General features: G+C 34.9%; 2 protein-coding genes across 3 annotated transcripts; one reads left to right on the top strand and one right to left on the bottom strand.

Annotated features, from left to right (window-relative positions):
- Positions 1-302: 302 nt before the first annotated feature.
- LOC125668260 (phosphatidylinositol-glycan biosynthesis class W protein-like) lies at positions 303-7,986 on the bottom strand. The gene is made up of 7 exons (XM_048902134.2): positions 7,795-7,986; positions 7,221-7,631; positions 6,482-6,617; positions 5,252-5,505; positions 4,439-4,580; positions 4,212-4,308; positions 303-516 (listed from the first exon to the last, which is right to left on the bottom strand). Exons 1-7 carry the CDS (start codon positions 7,959-7,961, stop codon positions 308-310), a joined length of 1,416 nt encoding a protein of 471 aa, XP_048758091.2. The 5' UTR covers positions 7,962-7,986; the 3' UTR covers positions 303-307.
- Positions 7,987-7,996: 10 nt separating this feature from the next.
- On the top strand, positions 7,997-11,880 carry LOC125668262 (required for excision 1-B domain-containing protein-like). Of its 2 annotated transcripts, XM_048902137.2 has the most exons (4): positions 7,997-8,129; positions 9,370-9,574; positions 10,211-10,299; positions 11,671-11,880. In XM_048902137.2, exons 1-4 carry the CDS (start codon positions 8,023-8,025, stop codon positions 11,786-11,788), a joined length of 519 nt encoding a protein of 172 aa, XP_048758094.1. In that variant the 5' UTR covers positions 7,997-8,022; the 3' UTR covers positions 11,789-11,880. The 2 variants fall into 2 exon arrangements, with proteins under 2 accessions (XP_048758094.1, XP_056019049.1); XM_056163074.1 differs by having other exon boundaries at positions 7,999-8,129; positions 10,211-11,880.
- Positions 11,881-12,827: the final 947 nt, after the last annotated feature.

Consider the following 12,827-nt stretch of genomic DNA (forward strand, 5'->3'; position numbering starts at 1 on the left):
GTTTAGTTACAGCTAAGGGGCATATGGTTAGGGCAACTGGTGTACTACTCACAAAAATTAATGTTAAAACCTTACAATACCTAGTAGCACTCTTCCGTTTTACTGAATTCTTAAATTGCATAGGTATCCTGGATCAAATACATAAAATCTAGTAAACCCATGTAACTAAAGAGTTCAACAAAGGTGAAAAATGACATTGGGAATTGACAACAGGAAATATTTATCAATAGTTTTGTTTTGTGTATGAAATGGGTAGGGTGGATCACCAGAAGAATGGATGCAGAAAACAACAAGCAACTGACCAATGTTACCAGAATTTTAATCTCATTTTCCATTTGTACAGTATTGTTGTTACAAAACTCAAACTTCCCATGTAGATGATGAGTATTGCCATGCTTTTTGATGGTGAAGATTGTAGAGTTTCTACAGTCATATTGACTAGTCCAGTGAAGACATTTGCCAACAGAAAACACAATATTCCATTATAATTCACGGCTGACAACAGGCACATGTCATCTGAAATGAAAAAAAACCATTGAACACTTGAAGTACAGTGGAACCCCGTTATTACGTTTTTCCATTTTGTCACGATAAAATAACGTAATACCGGGGGCAACGTAATAAACGTTCCCAGTGAAATCCATTAAAAATATCATTTGGAAATTGTATATCGTCCGTTGTTACTCCGTGAAGGGGTGTGTGAATATATCTTTACTGTTTCTTTGTTTAAAAGACTATTATACTTTGTTTTATTTACATCTTATCTTTAATGTCCGTAATTCTTCATGTTCTTATCCCTTTTCTTTATTTCTGGTGTAGGATACATAGGATGTTTTGATAAACGTTGTTTTTTCTGCATTCGTTTGGATCGCCATTTTGTTCAACTTTAAAACAATGCGTTCATGTAAATTTCTATCAATAACTCGTTCCGGTTCGTATTCAACATTCGTATTAAAAAAATAACAAAACATCGTTTCATTAAGTTCTCTAATTACACAATACACAACACAATAAAAAAAAAAATCCCACCCCAAAACAACAAAACTATAGACACAAAACGCACACGATACCCAACACTTACACACTTCTCACCAACGATAAACACGGAGAACAATTTAAGCGCAATCCACATAAAAAAAAATATAATGATGCACGAAGATTTCATTTACAACGTTAAATGATGGCACTAAAATCACGTACGCATCAAGGGATTTTAGAATATTCACTGAGGTAAATGCTGTGCGAGAATCGGCCGATAACACAGGACAGTTTGATTGGTGTATGTATGGACGAGATTTACGAACACCCAAGCTGCTTGTCCAAACAACGGACAATTTTTTAATTGACCACCTTTCGTCACCTATGTCCAAGCAGTTACCCAAGCGATTTTAACAATGCTACGATAAATCTTGTTTTTCATGTTCGGTACCAAAGCTGTCCATAAATAGAGTTTTAATAGCGAAGGTAATCACACTATGCTGAACACTCAGGTGGTTGAGAAATTATTTCTTCGATTATCAAAATATGAAAAATGAAGTAAATTTCATAGAGTACAATGTCTAAATAAACATTATTTAATTGTTTATCACTGGCTTCTATACAGGGTATTCACCTGTATTGATGTCGCTAGATCTATCGAAGCGTGATCAGTCAAGCGTCTCTAATCCCCAAACAGACCAGGAAATTTACGTGGTGACTGCCTCAGACAGTCAAGGTGTGAATGACTTATTATTTCGAGAATCATTATTGAATAATTAGGGGTTTATTACGTTTTTGTCGGAATTTTTACAACGTAATACCGAGTCCCGGCATCTTAGGGCAACGTAATAACGAGGTCTATTTTATATAGGTTTGTTAAGAAATGGTTTTGTGCTTTGAAATTTCAACGTAATATGCGGACTAACGTATTAAAGGGGGAACGTAATAACGGGGTTCCACTGTAATTAATGTTTTCATGTATTTGTTTTAACTTTGATTAGTGTATTCTGAGTATACCCTGTACATGTACTTCCAACTATTTGGTTGCCAATGAAATAAATCGATCAATCAAGAGTAAAAGCTTGGATTAACGTCCATACACTCTTTATATACCTCATTTCAAAACTTTTTTTAAAAAATGAAATAAGATAAAAAGAAAATATGAATAAAAAGAAAACCGACTACTGGAATGATATACAGGATCTAATGATATTTCATGTCTCCTCAGAAATTCTAACCCAATCTCGGTAAATCTCTGCAAATGTAAAGCCCCGACAACTACACTGGTTACAAGAGCATTTAGTCATAAGAATGTGTCCCAGCTCAAAAAATATTTCAAACTTTTTGAGTGGTGGAATATTTAATTACACATTATTGCAATAAAAATCAGAATGATTATTTCATGGCTTTTTCATATATCAAAAACAATGAAGTGAATACACAAGTTTGCTCTTTGCTCACACTACCTACAGAGGTGGTGTGAGTTCCTGCAGCTGGAACCCCTTCTCGTGATAGGTATTCGGTGTGATGGTTACTTGGCATTCAGGATCGGCAGGAGTTTGTACTCATGTGAGGAACAGTAGTCTCAAACACACTTAGTGTCATGATATTCAAGAGTACCAGAAACAGTATACATAATATGCCCGTCACAAGTTTTAATATATAGAATATTTAGAACTTTACTTCAGGTAGTATCGGCCATCATCAAGCTGTGACATACTTTCTTTACATTGTATGAATAAAGGGTCTTAGCTTAAAACTATGACAGGAGGTAGATAAACAAACAATATTTCCCCAAAACTGAGCAAGTTCAACAACCTGCAATTTTTTCAAACATCAAAGAAAATTATTGGTAATTAAAATCTTTAAATGCACTCTGCACATTTTCAAGTTGTTTACAGAGACCTTAGCTAAAAAACTGTGAGAGGAGGCAAATGAACAAACCATGCACCGGTACTCAGTTTGTACTCTCTTCAAAACGGACCAAGATCAACAACCCGCATTTTCTCAGAAATTGAAGAACATATAAATTCTTCCCACAGGCACATCTTCAATACCCATACAAACACTCTGTACAAATAAGAAGGACGTCACTTGAAAATTGTGGGAGGAGTTACGAGGAAAAATCATGTATGTAATATTTCCTCAAAACTTACTTCAACAACAAACGTGTCATACTCTTAAAAATTGCCGAAAATCAAAATCCTTGCCACATGCACATCTTCAATATCTGTACCAAAACTCTGTAACATAAGAAGGTCCTCGCTTGAAAACTGTGGAAGGAGTTCAGACAAACCACATACCCTCCGTATAACATTAAATTTGAAATAAAGTGGTAAAACTTCTGCAAAATAGGTCAAAAGGAATGAAAATTGCGGCATTAGCTAAAGTAACCCACAAAGAAGCTACACAGCATCATCTTGATATTTGACAGAAAACCCAGAATGGATGGATGTACAAACATTGCTGTACCATAATGCATCCCATCAAAAGACGGCATATAAAAAGATATCATTAATATGCCTAATTCTGTTGTGTGTCAAAGTGAAATTGTGATTGATGTGAAATGTATTCATAATGAGTAATTGTGTGTTTAAAAATTTAGTTCTAGATTTGATATGTGTTTAGTGTCTTTATAGCAAGCAAAAAAAAAAAAAAACCAAACAAAAATGGAATATGGAATTCTTACCATAAAGGCTCTGTTATTATCATGATTATAAAATCAACACATGTAGGCCTATACTTAATTTAAGATACCTGTATACAAATATCTTGTCAAATGAATTTTGTCAAGATTAGTCACTGGTATGTTTGGATGTGTATTTGCTAGTATGATTACACAACAATAGTACCATAAACAGTACATAATACGCCTGTGAGAAGGTTATATAAGGTGTTTTTCTGATAAGACATTTGTTTTGCGACATTGATTTGCAAACATGACAAAAATGCCAGAAGTTTTTTGTAACATATGAATACAGAAAAGTCAGCAATATATTACTGGGTTATCAACATGATATAGAGCTACATAGCAAGTTTTAGCTTGATATGTGATGGGGAAATGAAAATAGAAACAAAAAACCATGAACAGACAGACAGACGGACATCGCTGTACCATTAATATATCCTGTCTAAATACGGGCATATAAAAATGCATGGATTAAGATTTTGACAAAGCTAGGTTTTGAGACTTACAACAAGTTGGTCAGTTTTGGGCGAGACCCTATACATACCTCCCTCCTCCTTGTCTTTAGATAACGTGAATGATTGAAAAGAACTAAACAGTTCTGTAATTAGCAGCAAAGTTAACTCAAATACTGACAAGGCCATCTGAAAAAACAACCCAATAATTACAGCATTATCAGTGTATAATCAAAACTTTGATCATATATTCACATTATATAATGGTACATGTAGTTGTACAATTCAGAAACAAATTCTGACATTGATCTTGACTTACGATCCAAACAACGTAGGCAAAGTTAGCGAAGCGCCTGGAAACTTCCTGGACATGAACCTCAGACCAAACCATCAGAACCCAGAGTAGAGCTTGAAGAACAAATAGAACTCCAGCAAATGGCACCCAGTCCTCTACTGTCTTCCTGAAAATGATTTCTAGGTTTTACAAGCCTTATTAAGCCTTGAAGAACTGGTATTTGCAAGAGACATAACAACTCTATCTGTCCATAGATGTAATGAACCTTGCATCATTACTAGTAAAACGTTAACATTGTAAATCTATCTCTATTTATGGCTCATTTTGTCAACTTATTTGAAAATATCTAAATTCATAACTAAGACTACACAAAGGATTTCAGGTAATTTTGGCTTGTTGAAAATGTTGGCTTTTTTGGTAGTTGACAAAAATTTGCAAAATATAAAAGCATGAAAATCTCCATTCATATTCATAATCATTATTGAAGAAGTGTGAAAATTTGACAAAATATACACTGAAAAGCAAAAACATTTCAAACTCCTTTCTGGGGAAAAATCAAAATATTTCCCATGCCAAAATTACCTGACATAATTTACTTTTGATATCTCACTGATGTTTACCAACACAAATGGGTGTTTAGTAATAGTGAAGGCAGATACACACACTTAACTCTTTTCAGGAAATTACAAAATAAAGAAATTGAGAAAATCTGAAAAATTGTCAAAGTGTATATCCCCTCCCCTTGAAATTTCTCCAATGTGCCTTATATATATATTTATATATAATTATTAGATGGTTGACAATAAATATAACATACCCAGTATGAATATTGTATACCTCTCTTTGTTAAATATATGTTTTCCTAGTTCCACTGCAAAAAAGTACAATGACAGGTAGCCCACACAAGACACAATCCCCTCTCTGTTGGAATCAAACCATCCATGTCTGCCACCTTGACCATCAGCTCCCAGATCCAAGTACTCAGTCAGACCAAATTTGGTGAGAAACAGTTGATAAACCACGATCAAAAGTATGCCAGGTCCTGTGAGATTTCTGTTTCCAAGAAGATTCAACAGTAGACTTGAGCCTACCTGCAAAAGAAATTATCCTCAACAATTAAATGTACTTGTGCTATTTTTGATAATAGATTAAGCAGACATTTGATGCATTTAGTAAATGATTTGCATTCCTGGTAGGCCAACCTGTAGAGATTTCACTAAGAGAGTGGAATGTAGTGGGTTTAAGAAATGACTACATTAGAACCAGTAAGTAGTAGAACCATGTGACTGGTCAGATCAATATGTGGTAGAAGCATACCTAGATATACATGTACCAATAATAATAGAACTATACCCAAAGCATACTATTTTTAGCCGAGTTGCGTAGCAAATCTCGGCGTTTGAATTGGCGTCCACAATTAACTTGTCCGGTCTCTAACTTTCATACTTTTTGGTGTATCTTTGTGAGACTTACATAACATGATCACATCCAAAAGAGGAAGGTTCCTATTTATTTTGAGGTCAAAAGGTCAAAGTTCAAGGTCACTTTGTCACTAAATGCCATAGATTTGAGCTTGTCCGGTCTCTAACTTTCATACTACTTCGTGCGTCTTTGTCAGACTTGCATATTTTGATCACATCCAAAAGAAGAAGGTTCCTATTTATTTTGAGGTCAAAAGGTCTAATTGTTCACTATATACTGTAGATTTGAGCTTGCCTCTAACTTTTATACATGTACTTCCTGGTGCATGTTTATCAGACTTCAAATCCTGATGATGTTGCTTTTGAAATCCAAAGGCCAAAGGTCAAGGTCATTATCACACTAAATACCTATTGCAGCCATTCAAAGCTTCATACTTATAAACTATATTAAATATGTGCATGTTTTTACTTCGTGAATGCAAGCGTGCATAATTTTCCAAACTGCAACTTGGCCATACACATCTTTGATGCGTTATAGCGAATTTTTATCTAATAAGATGATACGATATGATCCAAGACCACGTATCTTCCTGTCCTCTACAACCTAAAAGAATATTAATTTTCATTTATGTAACTACTGGATTACCTTAACAGCAGATAATGTAAAGAAGAAGTTCCAATGCACTCCATACTCTGTCACATGTTCTTGGTAGTTGACACCTTTTGTTGAAAGCACACGACCCAATCCAAGGACAATGAGAGGAAAAGATGATAAAATAGAACTGCAAAAAATTAAATATGCACGCCTGAACTTCCACTATAGTTCAGAGTTTTCAATAGCCTTTGAAATCTCATTATACAGAAAATCTGATACAACTTTAAGCTGCTCAAAAAAATTCTCTATTTAACAAATATATGTACTTATTTGCACAAAATCAAGTTTGACACTTTGCACTATCTAAAAAGGTCTTATCTACAGTATTTTATCTGCTTACTGAGAATATTTGGATGTTTTGTGAGCTGATGCATTTTAGACAAGTCAAAAAAGTTACTTCGGTAAGTCAATAGTGTAGATATATATTTACTGTGTATACGGAAATATTCTCCCCGTTTTATTTTCATCCCTTCCATTCTCATAGTCAGCGGGTGAATTTAAGACTCAGTAAATTTTATTTTAATGAGAAAGCGCTATATCTCTCTATTTAAACGACTTTAGTGTGGGGAAATTTAAAACAGGACAAATCTGTTTGCAAGCGTAGAAGGGCAAAAAAAAAAAAATATATAAATAAATTATAATAATAAAAAACCCAAAAAATAAAGAAAACATGGGGCAAAAGTAACCCTGTATACAGTAAACATACAAGTACAAATAAAAACCATTCTACCTTTTAAGATTTGTACTTCTTACGCTGTTTCGTGATTCTGGTGAAACAATTCCATTTCCTACTATAAAAAGACCTACACCAGTGTCCATCAACCCTGTTCCAAAAGTTTCCGATTTGCAAAATCTTCTAGGAAAAACTTTGAAGTCTACAGCTAGAATACATATGGATGTGCAAATTAAGGCATATGCTCTAAAATTACTGACAAAATCCAGTCTCTTGTTGAAAGTTTGTCTAAGGAAAGGAACAGTTGACTGGTAATATGTCTTGCTTTCCTTTGAAGTATTAGTAATAAATAAAAAAGCTGCCACACACAAGAGAAACACAATGACTACAATCTTGGATTCACTGAGGATTGTAACGGAGAGGAGGCCAGGGAAGACAAGAACCAGGAAGTCAATGATCATGTGGTACCTGAAAAGCAGTCAAGAACACTATCATCAAAACTTGATAAAGTATGCCCATCTTACACAGGTAATCAACGTTATATCATGACAATATACTCATGACTTTAAAGATTTTATAACAATCAAAACAAAATACATTTCAAATTCTTTTAGTCAACTTAATGGTTTACCATTGATTTCTGGGTTTAAAATTGCAAGCCTCGTGTAGAAGAACGCAACATACTATGCCCAAATAAATCAACGTTATTTCTACAGCTGATGACCCTTGATGCCCACTGACAAACTGTTCTTTTAGTTCTTTATATGAAGACTGATCTGTAGACATGTTTGTTTTCATTTTCACGCACGCTTGAAAATAAAGCGTTTATGAAACGCTGCTCAGTGAAAGTGAAAGTAACATGGCAGAAGAAAACAAAGGCTTTGAGGGCCTGCCCGCTAAAGAATTATTAAAGAGATTTCATTCTCTTCAGGGAGAGAGGGTGGAGACATATGGATTATTTGAAGAGTTTGTATTTCTTCACATTTCCTTTATGTCTATTTTATGTAATCAAACTATTAGATTGTAACCGGCGGAAGGGAGAAATTCAAAATACAACTTACATGCAGGACCACACCTGGCCTGGATTTGAACCCGAACCCCCTGAATCTCTAGTCAGGTACTCTACCAACTAAGGTATCTGGACACCTTCGATCGATCCCGTCTGACTGCTACATTCCCCCTCCTTAAATTGCCTTTGCCCTGGAAGACATACAACCCAGATTCTTTTTGCCCCTGACAAGACTTTCAAATCCAAGTCCAGAGGTATGGTTAACGGCACCAAATGTAACAGGAAGGGAGAAATGCAACGGACCAGACTGGGATTCAAACCTGGGCCCCCTGAATCTCCAATCAGGTTCTCTACCAACTGAGCCATTTGGCCACTGGCGATTGAACCCAGCTGACTCATGCTACAAAATGCGAATTAATTTTGTCAGCGCAAACTACACTCTCCTTGTGAGTGTACTCGTGTGTGCGGGCCAGATAGGTCAGATAGTAGAGCACCTGAGTAGAGATTTAGGGTATTGTAGACCAGCCTGCTGCCCCTGGAACTGACACTTGATAATGCCTGCTAGGGAATAAAGATCCTGGGTTGACGTCTTTAAGGTGTGAAGACATTTTATAAGGAGGGAGGAATATTTGATTACCAGTGGCCAGAGGACTCGGTAGAGCGCCTGGTAGAGATTCAGGAAGCCTGGGTTTGAATCCCAATCTGGTCCATTGCATTTTCTCCCTCCCTGTTGCATTTGGTGCTGTAGACCAGACCCTGGAACTGACAAGTGAAAATGCCTGCCAGGGAATAAAGATCCTGGGTTGACATTTTCAACTTGAATCAAGGTGTGAAAACATTTGAGGGAGGAATGTGGTGGTCAGACGGGTTTGATTACCAGTGGCCAGAGAGCTCAGTTGGTAGGGCACCTGAGTAGAGATTCAGGGTTCCAATCCCCCAGTCTGATCTGTTGCATTTTCTCCTTTCCCCAGCAATTCTGTTACACAGTTAATCTTTTGATAAATCTGTACTCAATTTTGATTTACAAGACTTGAGATGACCCGTATTGTTTGTTTTAGAATACTGTCAGACTCAGCTGTGATTAATATGGATTTAATCTGAAGTTTTGTAAATTATTGATACATTTACTTGAACTTATTAATACCGAGGGTAACAACGTTACAATGTAGATTTTAATAATTTGCTGTTTGATTTCAGAGGATTTCAGGCATACTTGAATGGAGCACCCAATTACAACTTCCCTATGTACAAACAACTTGTTCACGAAATAACTCAAACGTTTTCCAAAATCTCCCAAGATATCATATTAATTACTAATCAGTTAGAGGACAATCACAATTTGACCAGTATAGCATCAATTGTGACAGGAATTCAAAATAATGAAAAAGAGAAGCTTGAGAAGGTAATGTTTTAAAATATTATTTTATTATTTTACATTTACAAATGTTTTGACAGTAATAAACTATAAACCTACATGTAAAGTTGTTGCATTATATTTTGTTTCTCAATTAAAAACAGACATGCAAGTGACCTCTAAACAATTATGTGTAAAAACAAATTTCTTAATAAATTACAAAACATAGATATTAAAAATTATATCTGAATTGTTTGTATTATAATGAGGGTTATAAAAGAAAAGGAAACATGGAGGTCAATTTTGCATAACCAGTTTGTCATATGTACAGAAATTATGATGCATTCAGTTTCCATGGCTTCGTGTTTTCCCAACCATCCTAGCTTCCTAAGGGTCCTATTATTTCAAAATGTCAATTACTAGTCCTTCTTCCAAGTTACATATCCTTCTTGTTCAGTTAGCAACGAACAACACTTGAAAAAATTTCTGATCTCTAATCTATGTATACAAATGTATTGCAAAGATTTGTTAACATCTGCAGGAATGCTATCTTACTGGGGTATTTGTTGAATATAGAAATAGCAATTCCTCAAAGAAAACTTGCTAAAATCATGCTGTACTGTATATCATGTTTTGTTGCACTTTCTATATTATATGTATAATTACTATAATATGTATTTTTAGACTGTTAAGTTACAACTGGCACGGCAAAATGCTACAGACAACCCTGAAGATTCTAGTTTCAAAGAAGAAGAGATAGATTTAAAACAAAGGTATCGGTATTGTAGTGTTAAATGTTTTACATTCCTTCTAGCTTCAGCTAGTGAGATAACCCTTTATTTCAAATGGCAGAGGCAATGCACTGGACTGTCATGCCAGAGGTCCCTGGTTTGATCTTCAACAGACATTTATTCATTAAATTGTGACCTGGATTCTTTCTGATGGGTGAAAGTTATTGCCTACAGAGCTTTACCCTGCAAGTGCTGGCCCTTTGGAAGAGTTAGGGGGAAGTTTCTGTCTCTAAATGGGACTTAATAGAACTGGGTAATGTGTTGCTCCTGAAGTTTGTTGGGTAGACCTCTAGTGCCATAGGTCCCAGAATCATTCTCCAGTGGAGGCACAATAGTGTAACTAATGGTCAGGTATGAAGGGTTGATTACTAACTGGATTGGACTGGATCTTTGGTCACATGGTTGTATACCCAATGTTGGATCTGGCACCCTAGGATCTCAGTAGGCACATCTTGATTACATTTGGGAACCTGTCGTTGGTGTATGTAGTATTTATAAGTTCAGCAGTAATGACCTGTGTTAAGATTCAATTGTTTTAGAAGGGGAGATGTAATGTTAAGGCGTATGCTGTTGATCAGTTGGTGTAACAGATCCTAAATAAAAATTTTGCCTCATCTAAAAATCACATATCTTCTAGCACATCATTTCCTGGCCAAAAAAAAAAAGAAGATATTCATCTGGAAAATTTCAACCTGGGTTTTATATCAGATTCCTCCAGATGCTGCATAATGGATATTTTTAATGCTGTAAACCTCAGTAGCCTTTAAAGTTATGGAATGCTTGTATTCTCTATATCTAGTTCTGATTGATGATTGCAGATCGAGTTTTGGTTATCATTTTGTCAACTTCCCTCACAATTTTCTGTTTTCTCACAACTTTTGGTCCACTATTTTGCTGTGGATCCTCTCTCCCTAAACATTTTCACCTAGGAGGTGATCATTTTTTTTAAATGCTGCTTGTATTCCAGATAGTGTTTTCTCACTCAATAGCATTCAATCAAACAACTATCTGCGATTTGTATTCAAAGAATAACTGCACAATTTCTGCTTTTTTTTGTTACATCCATTGTTTAATCCCCCCTTGCTCCCCCCCCCCCCCCCCCCCCCCCAAAGGGGGGAATGTGACATCATTGCATATGTCACAGATATTTATCATGTTTATTATAATTATTATAATATTTTCCCAAAGTTTTATTATGAAAATGTACTGAATGTGCTCTTTTGATAGATTTTTATAGCATCTTATTACCGATTGATTAACAAATCTCCTATGAAGAATTGAAATGGGACATATATTATGAATCACCGTGTATATGTGTATGATTTATGCTATAACTTTGTATTTTGTGTAAAGCATAAAGGATGTAATAAGTGCCATCAATGAACAGTTGGAGGAGTTGAAGTTTGAATCTGAAGATCTTTATGTGGATGATATTGATGAAGAAAAAGACGATGAAGCAGCAGAAAGATGACATTATTCAATGAAAAGACTGAAACTTGTCGACATTATTATACATGTATATCATATTGATATTCAATAAAAAATATTTTTAACAGGTATAAAGGCCTTAAAGTTTATTTATTTTGAGGTCTTTGTGTATTTTTTGTTAGGTTAAAAATCTGATAAACTTACCAGCTTAGAACTTCGATGTTAATCATAGATAATCTATGGAGAGCTCTACAAGTTCACCTGGATTAGATGACGTGATGGTGACCAATCATGGATTTCCATGTGAATTTTCAATGCATTGTAATTTAATTATTTTTAGATACCTGGCCTTGAAAATCATTTCATTCAAATACTTTTGAATCATGTTGTTTTTCAGGAACTTAAATTAAAACGATTAATGCCTATCCAATTTTTTTTTCAAACCTTATGGATGAATAACAATTTCAGAAAACTTATATGGATGGAAAGTGAAGGATATTTATAATAATTGTTTGAAATTGAAAACTTTCAAATTTACCTTATTTCAAATGGTAGAAATAATGCAGTTTAGTTAGAAAGTAGCTAGATAAAAAATTATAGCCCCCGTTAGACTTGGACCTGTGATGTATGCCACTGAGCTTTTCAGTTATGCAATTAAAGGACATGTAAATGGAAATATTACTAATATTTATTTTCCATTTCTGTTTTGAAAGGAAGTCGGGTATTATGACAATATATGTATTTTAAAATTCTTCATTAATGCATTAAATGCACAATTTATATTTGTTTCAACAGAAACAATGTCAATGAAATCTGTTAACTCTTAATTATCACGAATGTAAATGATTCCATTTTGCTGGTAACTGCCAGTATACATACAACCTATCATTAGGTTGAATATATGCTATGAATTGTTTCATACCAATGGGTAGGTTGATGTTCTTTACATGCTGATTTTGACTACAGATTATTCCATTTATCTGATCAAAGGTGTGACGGGTCAACAGAGGATGCTTACTCTTTAGGCACCTGAGCCCACTTCTGGATGTTTCCAGACGTCCATCTCTGTCTAACCAGTAGGA

The sequence above is a fragment of the Ostrea edulis genome, chromosome 4 (genome assembly GCF_947568905.1).
Source record: "Ostrea edulis chromosome 4, xbOstEdul1.1, whole genome shotgun sequence".
NCBI classification, from domain to species: domain Eukaryota; kingdom Metazoa; phylum Mollusca; class Bivalvia; order Ostreida; family Ostreidae; genus Ostrea; species Ostrea edulis.